Consider the following 19106-nt stretch of genomic DNA (forward strand, 5'->3'; position numbering starts at 1 on the left):
GTATAACGTCACCGAAACTACGTCACCCCTGGTAGAGGCTCGGTCTGGACTCTGGACTCTGGGGACCTCTCTCCATCTGAACAGCTTTTTTCTTTGTCTACTAACCCTGACTGGCTTCCTGTTTTTTTTCTTTTCTTCTTCTTCTTCTTCTTCTTCGGTGAAGTGGTTTGGGTGTAAACCTTCAGAGAAAGAACCAATTGTTGTTGATGTAAACGACATGACGTGGAAAGACTCTTGGCTCCAGCTACAGTACATTACATTGCATTACGGTAGACGCTGGGCGTTGATGGCGATACCTGTGACGTTGATTCAGGTAAAGGAGAGCGCCCTAAATCGTGCCCATCCATCCATACCTGGTCAATGGACTTCTGTTTTAGTACTTTGATTCTACAATTGAGATCATGTGGCCTCCTTCCTTTGTGAAACTGGCGTCCTTTCGTTTATATAGATGGCTACTAGCCTTATCTCTCTAGTTTCTGTTCATATCTTTCTCCTTCTCTATACTTATCTACAGTACAGGACCCTTTATCGGTGTCATTTTAAACTTCAATCAGGCGAATCATCTCACGAACCAGCCAATACGAATAAGTGATTTCAACCACACCTCAAAGTCCCCGGTTCTAATAATCGCACTCCCTTTACCCTGTCTAGGCCTGCACTGTCAGCCACAAGCGAGCCAGTGACCCTTGGACCACTTTTTTTCTTTTGAACGACAAGTCGGGAGGGGAACAATTGACAGGCAGCTTCCTAGTTTCCTTGCATATGCAGACGCCTCAATCCCTCTCTCTCCCTCTCTTCTTCTTCTTGATCCTTTCTTCACCACGATTCATTCATTCAACTATATTCTTGGAACATCACCTACCTAGAACCCCATACGGCAGCCAACATACATCGGCAACAACTTTACTTCAACTCAAAAGTCAAAAACCCCACCATGTCTACTGAGCCGAGCCCCGCGATAAACGGCTCGTCTGCTCAGCAACAGCAGCAGCCTCAACCTCCCCCGTTACGTTCAGCCCTCAAAAGTGAAGAGGACATTGAACGCCCGCTTCCTCCAAGCGGTCCCCTTAAAGGTGAGTTTTAAATTTTTGTTTGAAAACAGTCATCGCGCCTCGAATACATTGTATTCAGTACAATGTAGCGTCATTTGGCTGGCGCAATCCAATCGCATCAAGCATGTGACAGTGCAATACGAATATTGTATTCTGGGCACGGCATGTAGTTGGAATGGGCATATCCAGAGCAGAGCAATGAATGTGATATTGCATTGGTTGTGTCCGTGTTACTGCTTCCAAGGTCCTGCTCAGTACTATCCCAGTACTTTCACCCTTGCCTTTCACACTCAGTATAGAGTAAAGTCCGGAGCTAACAGACCACAGCAGTCCAGATTGCAGAATCCGAGCCCGAGATCCAGACACTTGAGGACGACTCTCAACCTACAAAGCAATTCCATACCAAACTTCGACGACGCCTAAGTGGCAAGCCTCCACCTTCTCAGCTTCCCAACAGCTCTTCCAGGTCCTCCTTAAGCGATGGCCCTTCCACCAGTCGCGCGCCCGAAGAACCTGCTCCGACTTCGAACCCCTCTTCGCACCACCATCACAGTCACCGCCGTCAGTATTATAGTGAGAAATTACTCGCCCAAGTGGGAGATTGGTTGGAACATGAACGTGCCAAAGCACATGCCAGGAAATCGAAGAAGACGAGCCGCCGTCGCAAGTCCAAGTCGCCCAACAAGGAGGATCAGTCCAAGAGCATTGGAGAAACTGAGCCCGCATCCGCATCCGCGCAAGGATCTGAACAGAGCAACAATGGGCGGCCCCGCTCTAATTCTGTCGACTCCGACTCCAGTGATACCTCTTTTGATAGACTTCAGCGGATTTTGGAAGAGTCTCTAGCTCACATGGGCCTTAATTCGGTGCCTCATATGACCCCTAAGATGTCCCGACCAAAGCAGCGAAAAGTTCCTTCTCGATCTTCTCTGCTTGGCCCTTCTTCCGATACCGAATACGCCGATGGTGATGCAATTGTGCCCAGCTGCGACGTTTGGCTTGATAACACCAAGACAATGAGCTACGCGGGTGGCAATGCAGATGCAGAAGATCAGGACATCAAAGATACTGATGTCAAGGCTGACAAAGAGAAAGAGGGTTGGCTCAGTTTCAAGAACGAAATCATTCGCATCGCCCACACCTTGAGGCTCAAGGGATGGAGGCGTATTCCCCTGGGTGGTGGTGACATCATTTCTGTTGTGAGGTTGAGCGGTGCCCTGACCAATGCTGTATACGTCGTCACGCCTCCCAAGGAAATCGATGAGGCCGACGGCAGGCGAAAGCCCTCCAAAGTCCTCCTACGTATCTACGGACCTCAGGTCGAGCACCTCATTGATCGAGACAATGAACTCTCAGTTTTGCAAAGGCTGGCACGCAAGAAAATCGGACCTAGATTGCTCGGCACTTTCCAGAATGGCCGCTTCGAGCAGTACTTCGAATCCATCACACTCACCCCGAGGGATCTTCGAGACCCTGACACGTCTCGCTCTATTGCCAAGCGAATGCGGGAGCTCCACGACGGCATTGACCTGCTTCCCCACGAGAGAGAAGGCGGCCCTGCCACATGGAAAAGCTGGGATCAATGGTTGGATAATGTGGAACGCATCGCCACTTATCTCGACAACGAGTATGAAAAGCATGCTGGAGCTCAGCACGGTCAACAGGACTCTGTTGCGCATGCTTGGAAGTCGCGAGGTTATGTGTGTGGAACCACATGGCCTGAATTCAGGAACATGATGACGAAGTACCGGGTTCACCTCAACAGCTTCTACAAGGGAGGTCAACGAGAGGTCAAGGACAACCTCGTCTTTGCGCACAGCGATGTAAGTTATTTCGGCACTGCTCTTATGGGTCTCTACTAACATACTGCCAGACTCAATATGGAAACATTCTTCGCATTCGCCCTGATGACGAAAAGTCACCTCTTCTTCAGGCTGCCAATAAGCATAAGCAGCTCATCGTCATTGACTTTGAATATGCGGGACCCAACACTCGTGGTCTTGAATTTGCCAATCACTTCAACGAGTGGACATACAATTACCACGATGCTGCGGCGCCCTGGGCGTGCGACGTGCGACGATATCCCACACCTGATGAACAGCGTCGTTTTATCAAGGCTTACGTCGATCACCGTCCCCGGTTCCAAGGCAGTAACTCCACACCCCGACTGGCCCCTGCTGATAGTAACGCCTCCAGCGGCATTTCGACGCCACTTGCGACACCTGGAAACCCTGCTGCAAGCAGCTCAAGCTCTATCGTTGAGTTTATGCTTGATGCACGAGTACCCCCAGGAGGTTGGAGTGCTGCAGAACGAGCCAACGACGAACAGAGAGATCAACGCGTGCGAGAGTTGTTGGAGGAGACCCGACAGTGGCGCCCCGCCAATCATGCCCATTGGATTGCGTGGGGCCTTGTCCAAGCCAAGATCCCAGGTCTTGATGAGTCTATCAAAGAAGAAGACCTGCTGAGCCCCGACGAGTTCGATTATTTGAGCTATGCCCAAGACCGTACCATGTTCTTCTGGGGCGACTGCGTGCGCATGGGACTTGTTAAACTGGAACAGCTGCCACCTAAGCTGCAGCAGCAGGTCAAGACCGTCGAATACTAAGGGCGAGTGTCAAGATGTATTGGAGGAACGATGCATGCACAATAGGTGAGTGTATTCCGAACCGAAGACTGTGCCATGACTTTTTTTTACGTCATTTTGGAAGATGAGAAGCATACTTGGTACCTTCCTTAGCTTCGTCAAGCTCAAGATAAAGACTTGAAGTCAAGCGATTTGCGTACATCAATATTTCCACTCTTGGAGATGGTGTTTTGCACTAAACAAAGAAAAGATCAATAAATACCATTTCGACACTTTGTAATTTCATAATGCATTCTTCGTCCTCTATGTGTTTCATCTACTGTTGAATTTATGCTGCTGCAAACGAAAGGCCGTAAGTCTTTGTAACGTGATATCTATAGGAAACGGTTTATGCATCTAGCTTGAGACGATCAAGCATGGCATCGATCTTGCGCTGTAGGATCTGGTAGTTGATGGCATCTGAAGCAAACTCATCCTCTGCTTCAGCTCCGTCCAGCGTTCGTACAGCCTCTCCGTCTTTGGCTTCCCCATCCCCATTCTCCTGTACTCCGTTCTGGCTCTGATTTGAAATACCGTTCGTCGCATCTGCGGATATATCTGCTTGTTGTGCCATGGCAGCAGCCAAATCAGCATCGATAATGTCTCCCGACTCGTCCATCATATCCTCAAAACCAACATCCTCGAAGCGCAGTCTGAATCTATCACCCAGGTAGTATCGAATATCATCCAGCAGTTCGATAGTATCCGTCTCTTCTCGCACAGTGATACGTTGGGCAGACTCGGCGATGAGTGCCTGGAAATCTTCCTCGTCTATGTAGTCCTCTAGGCGATATGCCAAATAACGCGCTGCGAACTCTTCTAGGCGCTGGACACGAAGATCCCATGCTGCATGGATAACGTCGTAGATGTTGATGGGCTCCATCTCGGCTTCCTCAACTTCCGACCCAGCTTCGCCATTCCTTTGCGCCTCGCCGTGTGTACGGTCCACGAGTGCATTGGCGTTTCCACTACCAAGAGTGCTGATAGCCTGGGCGGCTTTGCTTTTAAGACCATCAAGGAAGAGCATATCTGCGGCGTATAGCAGATCCAGAGCGTGCTCGAGGGGACACACCGCGGATTCGGTGTAGAGGAAAGCAAGGATGATCTCGAGAACTGCAGGTGTGCAGTCAACAGTGATAATTCGGAGATGATCATCGCGCTGGGATTCGACAAAGTCGCCAGAGAACATCTTCTCAAAGTACTCGCTGCGGATGAGCATGGCCTTGTGGGCGGGATAGAGGACGGACTTGCGCTTGACGACAGATTCCTGGTCTCCAGCTGGGCCAATGGGTATGGTAGGGCCGTCTTCCGTGGGGGTTGCTTGACCTGACTTCTCATCCTCGATATCGATGGGCTCGTCGGCGCGGAGGATAACATCGGCGAACATGGAGTTGTCGTACTTCCACTTGACGTTCTTTACCTGGTCTGTATCAACTATCATCTTGTGGCCCAGGACATTTTGTTTGAAAAAGTCCTCGAATTGTCCTCTCGCCCGCTCGACCTCGGCTTGGTATCGCTGTCGAGCGAGCCTCCTGTCTCCGCCTGCAAGAATAGCTTCCCACAAAGACTCGACTTCCAGCTGCTTGCTGACTTTGCCCAGCCCCTTCAGAACATCTTCTTCAGAGTCTGCACCACCTACAGGCGCAATATCTCGCGGTACTTCACCCAAGTAAAGATATCTCAACACAATAAGAAAAGACTGCACGGGAACAGTGTGAGCAAGCTTCCAAGTGGTTGTTTCCGGAACAGCAGCAAGTTTGGAACGGAAGTAAGGAGATCGTGCGACAAGGATGAACTTGTGTAAGTCAAAGGAACGAGAACCTGAAGCCAGGGTAATGTCTGTCGTCTTTGGGCTTGTGCGGCCAAGAAGGGTTGAAATGTGAGTCGACCAGTAGACATAAGGATCTGAAGACTTTGAGAAATCATATTGGAGAAGCAGATTTCTGATGCGATCGTTGAGGGCGTTGTAAATGCATCGTTCTCCTTGGAAGGTGTTTCTTTCAGCGAGAGCACCTAGCAAACGTATTAGCGGTTTGTTCATGAAGGGTATATAAATCAACTAACTCACCGGATTCTAATAGTAATTGGACAAGTTCATAATGTCCACACAAACTGGCCTAATCATGTTAGTCTTTACCTAACAAGAGACTCCCTAACATGCATACAACAATGAGGGGCGTGTAGTCAAAGTGATCCTTGCCATTGATGTTCACACCTTGGCTGATAAGCTCCTGGCATCTTCTCAAATCCCCTCTTCGACAAGCCATGAGGAAGTCATGAAATTCGGGGGTTTCATCGAGAGGATTCTCATCGAGGAGAACGCCACTTTCGATGAGCCGAGCTTCCTCTCCAAGCTTTCCCTCGAGCTCGAATTTGCGGAGAACCATGGTTGTGTATATATAAGTTAAACCAGATAAAGAAAAGAAGAACGGAATCCTTTTTCTAGTTGAGTCTATAAATATATAAAAACAAGTTTATTGTGTAAATATTTTTTAAATGTCCGAAAACCGCCGCTCGTTTCTTTAGTAGTTCATGATTATCAAAGCATGGAGATCCCCCTCCAAAAACGAAAGAAGTCGCCATCATCGCAGCGGGTTTGACGTAGCCAATTAGATGATCCATGTCCTTTCCCGTTGATATGTATCGCGGAGTCACGTGGCTTTAATGGGTAGCTATCGAAGCCATACCTTAGTACTGAATAAGCAGTACTTCTTACTTTGCCTTGTCTTAATCTTATCATTCATACAGATATACTTTGGCCGCCGTTATACATTTGCATTATTGTTTCTTTTTTCTTTTCCATATCCTTCTCATTGCGATAAAATGATACCTTGATTTATCCTTCATATTTGCAATCCTTTCTATGCCAAGTTTCTTACTGACTTGGTAAATCTGTCTCTTACATTCTTCAAACCCCCATTCTTAGTAGTCCGGAAAGATGACTCCCTTAAAGAAACTCATTCTTTTGATTCTCTTTATTTCGTTCATGGTCTTTGTGGCCTTTTTTGGACGCATACCTGCACTTCGGTTAGTACCGAAACAATGGCTTTACACTCAGGAAACTGACATTTCGACTAGACGAACACCGATAGCTGCACTGCACAGGCTAATATGGATTCATATACCAAATGGAATCATGAGAGTGGACCAGGTGCTCACTGGGGGGAGAGTATCGACCTACCTGTCTCGATTTGGTAACCATATGCTGCATGAGCGACACTGGACTATAGTGGTAAGTTGTCACACTGGCCCTACAATGAGACGCCAAACTAACACCCTCAGCTCTTCTTCTCACTCATTATGATTGTGGGCGAGTACATGTTTATTCCTCAAGCATGGCCAAAGATCGGACCTCTCACGAAATGCGTTGTCGCCATCACGGTCTTTCTCCCTTACCTATTTCTCTACCTGGCATGTTCCGCCGATCCGGGCTACATCACGCCTGAGAACCATGCATATTACATGTCACTCTATCCGTATGATCACACATTATTTCACCCAGGTCATGTATGTCGGACCTGCAAATTCCTGAAGCCTCCTCGCTCCAAGCACTGCAGTCTTTGCAAGCGTTGCGTCGCCAAATCTGACCACCACTGCGTCTTCATCAACTCATGTGTTGGTTATGGGAACCAGCACTGGTTCTTGTTGTTGCTGCTGTCCACTGCTTTTCTATGCACCTATGGTGGCTTCCTCGGGATGTCAATCATTACAGTGCGGGTGCAAAGATACAGTCCTGGATGGTCTATATGGAAGCCCAGCCATATGACTGTTACTCAGTATCTGGCCGGTTGGGGCTGGGGCATCCAGGATAATGTCAATATGGGAGCTTCATCCCTTCTTGCTGCTCTTACATCTCCACTTGTCTGGGGACTTCTCCTCTACACACTGTATCTTGTTTACTGTGGTACTACGACGAACGAGACTCTCAAGTGGTCAGAGTGGAAAGAGGACATGGCCGATGGGTTTGCGTTCCGCCGGTCTATGCCCGCGGATCGCGAGAAGAACGAACGAGTCGAGCCTCGTTGTGCGCGCTGGCCAGTTGATGTTCAGCAGATAATTGTTACAACCCAGGATGGACAGCCTCCAGCCGAGAATCTCCGGCTTCCTGGGCAAGGCTCATGGGAGCGTGTCTGGAATTTGAGCAATGTTGAGAATCTATACGATATGGGATTGTGGGATAATTTGGTTGACGTCTTTGTGCCTGACTATGGATTTGGTCAAAGGGCTGACGAGCCAAATGCAGAGAGACGGCGTAGGAGATAAAACTTGTATTTCCATGCGCTGATATACAACAAACAATGAATGTAATCTGCTTTCAGTGTGTGATCTACAGGCTGAATCTGCGGGGTACCTTAACTTGACTGCAAAACTTAAAAGGATGACAATCCTTGTCAACTGTCAAGCTGATTTATTGGCTTCTGCAGAATCACCAACAAGGGGTTCGAGCAATGTCCTGCTGGATGATGTCAGTTGTCGGCAGGACGTAACAGTATGATGATGTGGAGATAACCTTGACTTTTGAACTGTTTAATCAAAGGATCGTTAAGCCCTGAATATGCAACCGACTGCCTTTGCGGCACCAAAGAACTCGGCTGCTAAGGACACAAGAGACGAAATCGACTCCAGACATATCCTTGGTTATTTATTGTTTGCATCTTAAGGCCTAAATCATCTGTGTCGAAGCCAACTCGCCATGACTCCACTCGATTCCTCTCGTTCTCGACGACTTCAGATGCTTGGGACTGCCTCGCTATCAGCGCTTCTCATCGGTGGGCTTATCCTCATTCTGGTCGGTGTCAATGCCCTCTCAAACTACGATCCGAAATCAAGTCGTGGCTATGATCGAAATATAACCCCTGCCTTTATGATGTCGATGTATATGAAATCAATAGTCTCAGGCCAAGTCGCTTTCAAGATTGGTATCACATGGAGTCTCCAAACATGGATTGCCATTACAGGCGTTGCTTTTGGATTGTTATCATTTGGCTTCGCAGAGACGTATATGCATATATTTGATCATTGGTGCAGCCGACAAGCTCAACGTGGTAGTGGGCTCGACTATGCTCGGTATCTCAACTCTCAGGCCCGGGCGCCAGTACTCTACGGCCTTAGAGGATTTCCAGCCTTTGTTACTCTGAGATACATCATTATCTCCATGGGTGTCGCTACGTCCGTTGGCTACAAGTTCGCCTTTATTACACCAGACGTTTGGGTTGCAGAAAACCTCCTTCGAGATACTGTCCGCTTTCTACCTCATCGAATGTCAATGATAACAAATGACACTTCTTTCTCTGAACCGGAGCCTTGGATCTCCGACTTTCCGCTTGAGGACATCAGTCGCTCGTTTTCGCATATCTATCAGCGAGAGCGATTGCGGCAAGGCAAGGTCGAATATGACGGTGGTGCGAATACAACTCTCCCACCCAGCATGTTGGTTATGGCTGGCCATGCCAGTTGCCTCCATGGCAATGCTTCTGATCCTCCTTTTAGCCACAAAGATTTTGGGCGCATGGCCACTCGAGAACTGGCGTTAACAGCTAACAGTTCAATCGCCGAAGGCACATTCACCATGACAGAAGATAAGGGCGACTGGCAGAGGATCGAGGTACCCAACAGCAGATTTTTTTACCCTCCACAGAAGGCTATCATCGAATATCGTGTTCCCAAGTTTGCAGAGCTTCAAATACAATGGGCAAAGGCACCCAGCAATTCTTCAGGCACATGGGAAGTGCCCGTGGTTAATCGCACCCGATATGTTATGGACGCAGGCGTGTTTCTAGTCTATAGATACGTGGAAGCCCAGAACTGCATGACTATTGCGGGAAGGGGTGGTAGTGGCATGCATCGACGTGCTTTCAACAACGACACTTTCGAAAACTTTCTCCGAAAAAGGGGAGTGATAACAAAGGAGGAAATAGGACGAGACTATGTTAATATCACCGAGAAGATGCCTGAGTACAGTGTTTGGCTAGAAGCCCTTATCAAGACCCAAGATACCACACTTCTCACTGCCGTCAGTGCAATTATCAGAGTGGTCATGGCCGCTTATAAGATGGATCTGTTGCCGACGGGATATATTGAGGATGACGATATGCCATTTGAGGAAGAGTTCGAAGTTTATGGGGCCAAATACACAGGAGAAAACAGGCTAACTTACGAGGGAACCCGAGTGGGCAGGTACTCGGGATGTTATATCGCTGCCGCTGTTGTCTTTGTTATTCTCGGCTGTTTTGCTATCTTGGTTACGATATTCCGCGTGTGGCTTGGTCCACCTGTTCTGACTTCGTGGATGGGACAACATGCATATCTGGCTCGTACGGAAGCTATTTCTCTGTCTCAGGAAGTGTCAGGTTTGGCTTCGGGGTACCAAGTGGCCAGGCGGGATCTCGGAAGACTACGGTTGCCAATCCAGAAGGGAGAGGAAACGGGTGCCATGTTGAAACACGACAATAGCACCGATTCAGAGGGACGATCGACGAAGGAACACGTGGACAGCGGTGAAGTCAATGGAGTTAGACCACATGGGGACAGCACAAGATTGATGGAGTAAAAACAATAGAGTATAGATATTGTCAACAATGAGTAAAGGTGTTTTGAGTATCATTAGCAACATAATTTTTCATGGCGAAGAACTAATTTTATATCATCACAACAGTATCGTATAGCCGCAAATTGTATCCATGGATGATGCATTATTTCGTTTTTACGTCGCTCATAATATCATAACCACACGCTCCTAGGTCTTGCGTAGACCACCCAAGACGACGTCCGCCCTCCTCCACCACAGCAGTGACTTTAACCCAATCACTACCCTCATCTAGAGAGCGCATTGTTTCTTTGAACCCCGGTCATAGCCCAACTCCACGACTCCTGGTTCTCTTCTTTCGCTTACAGAATGGTGCCGAAACTGGAAAATGTCAGTGGCTGTGGCACAGTATGCAGCAGGTATATGTGCGACTTACCCAAAGGTCTGCTTAATGCTCTTGACATAGTACTCAAGCCAGTTGCGCTTGGTAACGTCTTCCTGGCCGATAGGAACACCCTCCCACTTAACTCGCATAACGGTAACGTGGTCAACATCGTTCTGGTCAAACTCCATGTGAAGCTTGGAGAAGTGACCGGCGGGCCACTGGTTCAAACGCCAGCTCTGTGTGATCTTCTTGGGCTGCTCGAGCTCGAGGTACTCGCCGGAGACGTTTCCGCCAAACAGTTCAAACTTGCCGCCGACCTTGGCACCATCGAAAACCTTGGGAGGGGATCGTGTAAAGGCAGCGATTCGTTGGGGGTCGACAAAAGTCTGGTATAGCTCTTCGGCAGTGGTTCGGAACTCCTCGTTATCAGTCACCGTGGTAGTGTTGACGACGCTACCAGTCTTGGACTGGGTACTTGTGGTGACGGCAGGCTTAGGGGTAGAGCTCTGGGGGTGGACCTTGGGGGTCGAGAAACCGCTTGAAGGGTTTGAGCCTGGAGCATGCTGGATATCCTTGCCATGCTCGGCGATGAGGGCGCCGGCAAGCTTCTGGAATTCCTGTCGCAGCTGGGGCACGATCTTTGATCGGACAAGGTCCTTCACGGGCTGCTTCTCCTTGGACTCGGCAAAGATGTCTACGTCAAACTACGAGGGGTCTTAGCGGATTTATTCTACGGCAACACGGAAGGCGAAAGAGCAGGGGAGGTTTTACGTACCACGTACTCGTCTTCTTCCGTGTCGTGGGCGAGCTCAGGCACGGTAATAGTGCCAGAAACATCATCCTCACCGGGAGCAGATCCTGCAAGGTTAGTTTCACGTCTGTAGTCTAAGTAACCGCATTCCCTTACCAGAGTACTGGAGAACCAGCTTGACGTCAAAGATGGTAATCACCTTGCCCTTACGTTGGCTGACGTCGACATCACCATCCATGCTCTGGATCTTATCGATCTTAGCCTTGACCTCACCGTCCTCGACCTGAACCTTGGTGACAGACTCGTCGAGGTAGGACCTGGCCCATCCTGAGACGTCCTTGTTGACCCAGTGCCAGTTGTTGGGGTTGTGCAGAACCATTGTGAAGTCGTGGAAGCGCTGTTGTGACTGTGACTTTTGAAGCTGTTAGCTTTTGATCGGACAGAAATTGAACGAGTGAAAATTGAATGTCGCAATTGGAATCAGATATGGTTCTAAGACCACAGCATATAGGTCATCAATGGAGGGAGTACAAGTCACCCTATGACTGGTGCCAGCTGGTATCTCATCATGCAAGATGCGACGGTGTACGAGACGAACGTTTGTGGTACTTACAATTTAGTGAAAAGGGTATTGAGATTGAAGAAGGAAAGCAAGAGAACGTTGTTTGAAAAGGCAAATAAATAGAAGAGAAGGAAGAAAGCAGAGCAGAGCAGAGCAGAATATGAAGAGATGGAAAGAGAGGAGAGTTCTTTTGGAGAAGAATCCTCTAGAATTTTACTTGAGCCTTGTGCCCCCACATTTGGGGAGCTTCAAGTGGGGCTCATTTCATAGGCGGGCAAGACCCAGCCTCGTGTTTTTCGATCTCGATCTCTTCAGCCTCGAGATGTCAGAGTTTGTCAATGAGCATAGGGTAGGCGATTTCAAGTTGAGCTTTTACTTGGTAGTCATGGAATGCTGCCGTTCAACTTGTCAAGGTTGATAGCCCATATGCTTTCCCCTTCTGCAAGATAAAGTTTATGCATATGTTGCCAACTGTCCTGAGTCGTTGTCGTTATCTGCGTAGTAGGTTTGCCGTGCTAACAACTCGTGGATTGAGTTAAAAGAAACGGTTTGTTACCGGATAAGCGTAATGCGCATGTCAGCTCAAGCAATCAATGGAACCTGAAAGCATATTATCCGATTAACAAGTACTCGCTCAAGGGAGTACAAGTCGGCAACCACTGACAGATCCATGGTTATGATGTTGGTTGATAGCAATAACTAGTAGAATCGGACTGGTGTGATATAAATACGAGTAAAAATCACAGAAATAACTTGGCATACGAGTCAAGCAAGACCCGTCTGACTTGAGACGAACATATGCTTGGCTGATTTGAAACTCGAGTTTGTTGAGTGACAGCTGTGGGATTGATTTAGCCAAAGTGCTATAAAGCAACGCCGCAAATTTAGTCAGCTGTTGCATTTGTTGCTCTGAGAGTGCTGTTCGAATACACTAAGCTTTCTGTCTATTTATTGTATTTGATGCACTGGCCATTTCTATTTAGAGTATCAAAAAGGATATTTGAATTTCACATTTGACCGTCTTTTGCGTTATTAAGATGTCAGTCTGTTCACTCGGTACTATCATGTCCCGTGCTCTGGATGGAACTCTGCGCAAGGATCTCGGAGTATTCGCAAAGCATCCCGTCGAGTAGAGGTAGGTAGGTAGCAATGTATAAAACTCAGTATCAGCCCACGATCATCCCCCTTGCACATACTTATTATGCAGCTACTGTTAGTATTCGATCCAACCATGCAGATTTTTGAAGCGAACGGCTTTTTAAGTCATGGGTCTTGACTTTCTAGGAAATGTGACAGGCAGCGAGGGACGTCGATTAAGCGCCGGCATCCACACCCAACCCGCATAGTCTACCCACCTTGTCCAATAGAAGTAAGTGAAGGGCAACAGCATGATTCTAAGAATAGAATGCTCTGTCTGCAAGTCTATCCCAACCTTTCCACTCAACGGGGTCTGAATTGATGCGATTGCCTACTATAGGTAGGTAGTGACAATCTTCCAGCCATTGTATGTGAGAGGAGAGGCAAGCAAGACGGTGATAATCCGGGTAGATTTTGACAGAATCTCATATGTGCCTCGTGCTCGCAGATATATGCTCCAGCATCAAAGACCAACAGATGAACAAGCACCCTTTAAGATTGACGATACCAAACTACGGTACAATCAGGACGCCATCTCTCAACTTTGTCAGCTGAGTGTCTTTCTTACAAGAAGCGGTCGAAGACTTTGAACTACCATTCCTAGTAAGAATCCCCTCAATACGTGCGTATAGTAGACCTGTAGATCCCCCTTACTGTTGCCCATCCCGAACCAACAATTGGTCATCCACAAACTCCCCACGAAGCGAAGCATCCTATCCATGTCAACTCTCTTTGTTCCACACTCTGATAGCGTTCATGCCACCCCAGCAAAGTCTCCGCCAAGAAGACACCCCAGACAGGGCTCGGCTTGATTTGTCTAATCGGCGATAAACAGAAAGCAGAAAACGGTTTCAAGTCAACATCTCACTCTCGCTTTATTTAGTTACAGTGCCCTCTTGCCTCCTCCTCTCTCCCGCTCCCACTGAGACCCCCGAATAGTGAGCTGTTGTGATTTCAAACTACCTGCTTCGTACCGTACTTTAGGTACTTCCTCGCAGGGGTAGGTTAGTACCTCCTGCTTGTAACAGAGCCCCTCCTCCCCAAAAAGTTCCCAACCCGACCACACTCTCTCTTATTCCCTACATCCTTGATAATCCTCAATCACATTTCTATTCCCATTTGGTTGGTTGTGCATTAAGGGACGTACTAATCGTCCTGGCTGCAGCTACTACGGATGGATTGATGAGAGATATTTCCGTCCTTGACAGTCAATTGACCGACAACTTCTTACACGCAGAGCCTCACCTGCATACCTACATACACTATTTTTGAGTGTCAGTTTCGTTTCTCCAATAAACGCAATCACCTCAAACAAGCAGCTGTTTGGTCAGTCAGATCAAGGTGATCGGCATCCTGTTACTTGTCGTCTCAGCTCCATTGTCGATTCCTGTTCAGCCTGTCGTGATCCTCACCTAAGCCCATCGACTCACTCCCTCTGTTCGCACGCGCCGCCACCCCGCGGATCCATCCTAGGACCCCACGTACCAGAACCAACCGCCAAAGAGACAGCGCTGATACGTCTGTCACTAAGACGTTCCTTTTGGCCTTGTCCCCATCACAAGGACCCTGGACCTAGCGGTCGAGTAAAGTTATAGTCTCTTGGCCCTGCTTAATCCTTCATCATGACTTCTCGCGATCCGGCGCGACTTCGCCAGGGCCTTCTTCCTCTCACGACAACTCCGGGTATCTACAACAACCACCTACAAACGCCCATATCTGCCGTGTCCATGACCTCCAGTCATTATCACTCTGCTGCCCAAACGCCCGGCAGTAGTATACAGCCCTATAATCCTCAAGAATGGGCTCCTACGCAGGCCGCTGTCGCCGAGCGTGCTGTTCAATATGCAGGCGAGGTTCAAGGCAAGTGGCTAACAGGGTCAGTATAATTTGTTGTCATCTGTGTCCTAACATTCGACAGTGTCGCCATTGCCTCCTCCGCCATATAGTCCACCCAGAGGTCAGCAGCCGAGACCCATCAGTACAGTCTTTGACTCTACACCGAATGGAACTCCAACTCCGCCACCCCGACTGAGTGCGACCATGCATCGGCCTTCCCCAGAACCGGCCAATGCGTCGTTCCCTCCTCCTCCAGGGACGCGCAACGGCTCACGGGATCGTCGTTTCCTTCCATCATTAGGCCGCCGTAGAGACACCGACAACTCGAGCACTCCACCACCTCAACCACCACCCCAGAGTCACCGGCAAAGTATGATAGTCCAGACTTCGTTTCATCAACCTAGTCCCGAACATGGAATTGGCGGAGTCATGCATCATGGCCCCCCAGCAGCCCGAAGAGCTGTTTCTGCCGGAGCTGTAGAGACACCCACATCTGCTCGCTCACGATCAACATCTCAGTCCAGGTGGGAGCCAGGCATGCCTCTCCCTCCGCCCCCTCCTGGGCCTCCTCCGCCTTCCTCGGGTAGGTCGCAGAGTGTTCAGTCTATGGACAGGAATTCGGTTCCAATCATATCCCCTCCTGTAAACAGACGACGACCGCCAGCAGGGGTAACAAATCTGGGACCTGTTCCACCTACACCTGCGGATTGGAACGAGAATGAAAGCCAAGCAGGACCGTCGGATCGAAGACGGTCACCGGGCCTTACTATCGATACTTCGATACCCTCCAGTCCACCCATTGAGCCTGCTCCTAGTTCTTCATCGAGTATTAATGGGCTAAACCGGCAAAAGGCAGTACGACATGACAAAACGATTTTGCAGCGGCGAACCGAGAGTCGAACCAGGCACAGCATTCGCAGTTCCATAGATGAGCGGACCCGTCCGGATTCTATGGCGGATATCATGGTGCCGAACTCGACGGATTTGTCGCGGGCGTCAATCGGCAAGTCAACACCTCTCAGCGATACACTTACATCACAAGATTCACGAAACTCAACCCCGAGAGCTCCAGCATCGGGAAAATTGCCTCAAGAAGCTGAAACACCACCGTTCTCCCCCAACGCTCATAAATACGTGCAATATGGTAGCAGTTCGAAGGCAGTCGCTCCCAAAGCGCTTCCTACCCCGCCTCCAAGATCCGGGTCTGTGGCATCAGTCTCTAGGGTCCGGGAATCCTCGAGACCACCCTCAGCCGGTCTCCCAGTGTCAAAGCATCTGGTAACAACACAGACTGCCAGCCAATTTGCAGAAGGGACGGTTGATCGATTTCGCGAGTTCGCTATGAAGGAGTCCAAAGCCGCCACCGATGCAGACAGGGTACGTCTGTTCGCCGATTTTGTTGTGAATGAGTCAAGAATCAGACGTGAACGATATTCTGTAGCTATCGGGGCCATGGGTTCTGAAATATTCGACCTTACCCGCGACCTATTCCGACCGATGGTAACCCAAACGAGAAGAGATTCAGCTTCTTCGCATGATCAGTATACACCTGGCTTATCAGAGCCAGGGCCGTCTCGTCGAGGTTCGGTAGGCTCCAACGTTGGGGAGAGCCCACAGTCTACCTCTAAAGCAGCCAATGTGCCAATCTCGCCAAGCGGCAACAACCCACCGAACGTGAACTGGTCCGGCAATTACATGCCTTCTTTGTCACCGATTCTAAGCATGAGCGTCAGCGAAAACTATGAGAATGGGAGTTCCCGAGGTCGCCCCCCAAGTCGTTGGTGGGAATCAGACTCACAGGGCGAGGCTTCTCATCTGGGCAGGTCCAAGAGAGAATCAAAGTATATGGGTGTGACCAAAACGCAATGGGTTGAAGAGGATCGACCTCCTGTGGTATATGAGGAACAGGGTTCGGTGTCTGAATATCCTCCTGAGAAGACAGGCTGGCACGACCAGTCGGAGCCCAGTCTTACGCCCCAACAGTTCGGCTTTGCCACTGCTTCCAATATGGGCTCGAGTCCCTCATCAATGACCAATCGTGATCAGCTCGACGTATCTCGACTCGTCACGATGCCACCTCCTTATCCAAGGCACCATCCTGCTGTTAACAACAAACACCCAGAGTTGACTTCAATCAGAACTGCAGTGCGAGCTTTGAGCCAGCTCGATGAGTTGACGAAGACGAGAGAACGGTTCACCGTCGAGAGTACCAAAAGACGAGAACAATTTTCTAAAGCTGCGGCTGAGCGCCGTCAGGCTTTGCGAGCACACCTGCAGAATGAGATCAACTCTGGCAGCTTAAGCTATGCAGACGCAGGAACTATCGATGCTGACGAAAAGGTCAACGAGATCGCAAAGAAAAAAGAACTGGAAAAGTCGGAATATGAGCTGTTCCAGAATCAGGTGGTACTGCCTTTGAACGAGTTGTTGACAGGGCGTATTTCACGTGCGACCGAGTTATTCGACGATTTGTCTCTGCATCTATTCGACAACGAACATATCGACGCTGACATGCCGCAAGAAGAAGGTGACGATAGACCAGAACTTTTGGAAAAGTTGACTCTGCTCAAATGGGTTTTCGAGGCACGAGAAGGTCTTCACCGAGCCATCTATGATCTTCTATCGGATCGTAACGGCCGATACTGTGAGGTTGTATTGACTCCTTATCGACTTTCCGGGAATACCGAGAAGCTCAAGTCAGCTGAGGCCTTCTTCGCGGAAGACTCGGCTAAACGCGAATATGCGTTTGCACACGAAGTTCTGGAACGAACACGAGACTTCAGGGGAGTGGTCGAAAAGGCTGTCGATCACGGCGTTGCACTGCAGCTGTCGGCGTTTTGGGATATTGCGCCCCCGCTATGCGAACTATTGGACAGCATTCCTTTGGATCTAGAAGGGTTTAACATTTTGATTCCGGGGTCTGAAATTGACGAAAATCCATCATATGTCGAACATCCAATGCAGTATCTGTTCAGCCTGTTGCTTCACGCAGAAAAAAGCACATATCAGTTCATCGAGTCTCACACGAACTTGTTGTGTTTACTTCACGAGGTCAAAGAGGCGGTAGTACATGCCAAGGGCAAAGTGCTCGAGACTCAAACACAGGATGAGAACGGAAACCCAATTCCCAAGGCCGACAGCAAGGCGCGAGCGCAGGAGATGCGACATTCAGAAGAACACAGACTTACTGAGGACCTGAAGGAGAAGGTCCGCCTAGTGCAAGATCAATGGAAGAGTGCCCTAGGCGAGAACATGACACTCGTCAAGGAGCGATTGGGAGAATGGCTGTTGCAGATGGGCGGCTGGGACGAGTCGCTCGAAGACGGAGGAGTAGGCGGAGTTTAGAAGCCTATATGAGAAGTGAGTTAATGTTGATACCCCTGAGCCATATATACTCGATCTTTTAGAAACGATTACTATTCTGTATATAATTGTCGATTTTGGACCAAACGTGTCCTTGGAATGAATGAGAAATGATATGATAATGAATTGTTTGCTCTCTATGATGCCTGGGTATTGCGTCTGTTTCATACACTTATTCGTACATTTTTTCTGGTAAGAAGAGGCCGAAAAATCTCTCCTGACATGTCCATGCGCTTTGTTTGAGCTCTTGGTGCTTTGTGCATTTCCTGTATCGTTTGATATCCGTTTCCGTGATGCTCGAGATTGGGTGTTTCATTGCATATGGTGACAGTTCTCTTTGACATGCTCAGATTTCGCTAATCACCTCCAGCCGTCTTCTGGATCCCTTCTATCGTTTTTGTTTCCCTTTTCGTGTTCATTCCAATTCGTGTGTGGGCTTTTCACTTGTACTCGACCGGCAGATCCATGCCAACTCTTCGCGCAGTCAAGCGAACACGCTCCTCCTCATCCATACCCATACCAGGGTTATATCGCTCGAGCAGCGTGGCATACATGCGCTGAGATCGAAGGTAAGCAATGGCCTGGGCAGCAGCATGAGCCCGGGCGTCGGGCGATGTCGCATCCTTTGAATCGGAAGTAAATGAATTTCGGAGGCGAGAGTGCAGGGCAGAGCGTGGTGAAGCGAGGACAGGTCGAGGTGGCAGCTCCCGGAGGAGGGAGCGGTAGAGAGAACGTAGAGATGCGGGTGATGAAGCCATTTTGGTGTTTCGTATTCGGTATAAGATGTGGTACTGAAAGCGTGGGAGAGGGATGATAAAATGATTTGGATTGTCGGGTTTGAATTGATGGGATGCTCGAAATGACGGGC

General features: G+C 49.0%; 7 protein-coding genes across 7 annotated transcripts; 4 read left to right on the forward strand and 3 right to left on the reverse strand.

Moving 5' to 3' along the window:
• Positions 1-498: 498 nt before the first annotated feature.
• EDB82DRAFT_509037 (kinase-like domain-containing protein) lies at positions 499-3924 on the forward strand. Its single transcript, XM_025728534.2, has 4 exons — positions 499-1073; positions 1380-2875; positions 2926-3705; positions 3764-3924. The coding sequence occupies exons 1-3, from the start codon at positions 935-937 to the stop codon at positions 3658-3660; spliced, it is 2370 nt and encodes a 789-aa protein (XP_025582891.1). The 5' UTR covers positions 499-934; the 3' UTR covers positions 3661-3705; positions 3764-3924.
• On the reverse strand, positions 3925-6259 carry EDB82DRAFT_509039 (uncharacterized protein). Its single transcript, XM_025728535.2, has 3 exons — positions 5844-6259; positions 5747-5795; positions 3925-5691 (listed from the first exon to the last, which is right to left on the reverse strand). Exons 1-3 carry the CDS (start codon positions 6063-6065, stop codon positions 4028-4030), a joined length of 1935 nt encoding a protein of 644 aa, XP_025582892.1. The 5' UTR covers positions 6066-6259; the 3' UTR covers positions 3925-4027.
• Positions 6260-6616: 357 nt separating this feature from the next.
• EDB82DRAFT_478459 (DHHC palmitoyltransferase-domain-containing protein) lies at positions 6617-7941 on the forward strand (the record flags this gene model as incomplete). Its single annotated transcript, XM_025728536.2, has 3 exons — positions 6617-6705; positions 6757-6910; positions 6961-7941. 3 exons carry the CDS (start codon positions 6617-6619, stop codon positions 7939-7941), a joined length of 1224 nt encoding a protein of 407 aa, XP_025582893.2.
• Positions 7942-8053: 112 nt separating this feature from the next.
• Positions 8054-10432, forward strand: EDB82DRAFT_268826 (uncharacterized protein). The gene has a single exon (XM_025728537.2). It carries the CDS (start codon positions 8372-8374, stop codon positions 10226-10228), a length of 1857 nt encoding a protein of 618 aa, XP_025582894.1. The 5' UTR covers positions 8054-8371; the 3' UTR covers positions 10229-10432.
• EDB82DRAFT_509049 (activator of Hsp90 ATPase) lies at positions 10273-12142 on the reverse strand. Its single transcript, XM_025728538.2, has 5 exons — positions 11954-12142; positions 11497-11752; positions 11365-11447; positions 10641-11293; positions 10273-10585 (listed from the first exon to the last, which is right to left on the reverse strand). The coding sequence occupies exons 2-5, from the start codon at positions 11717-11719 to the stop codon at positions 10567-10569; spliced, it is 978 nt and encodes a 325-aa protein (XP_025582895.1). The 5' UTR covers positions 11720-11752; positions 11954-12142; the 3' UTR covers positions 10273-10566.
• A 2519-nt stretch (positions 12143-14661) lies between these two features.
• EDB82DRAFT_559560 (uncharacterized protein) lies at positions 14662-18564 on the forward strand (the record flags this gene model as incomplete). The annotated part of the gene is made up of 2 exons (XM_065609719.1): positions 14662-14903; positions 14986-18564. 2 exons carry the CDS (start codon positions 14662-14664, stop codon positions 18218-18220), a joined length of 3477 nt encoding a protein of 1158 aa, XP_065464178.1. The 3' UTR covers positions 18221-18564.
• On the reverse strand, positions 18349-19050 carry EDB82DRAFT_509054 (uncharacterized protein). The gene has a single exon (XM_025728540.2). The coding sequence runs from the start codon at positions 18994-18996 to the stop codon at positions 18679-18681; it is 318 nt and encodes a 105-aa protein (XP_025582897.1). The 5' UTR covers positions 18997-19050; the 3' UTR covers positions 18349-18678.
• Between the last annotated feature and the right edge of the window lie 56 nt (positions 19051-19106).

The sequence above is a fragment of the Fusarium venenatum genome (genome assembly GCF_020744135.1).
Source record: "Fusarium venenatum strain MPI-CAGE-CH-0201 chromosome Unknown EDB82scaffold_3, whole genome shotgun sequence".
NCBI classification, from domain to species: Eukaryota; Fungi; Ascomycota; class Sordariomycetes; order Hypocreales; family Nectriaceae; genus Fusarium; species Fusarium venenatum.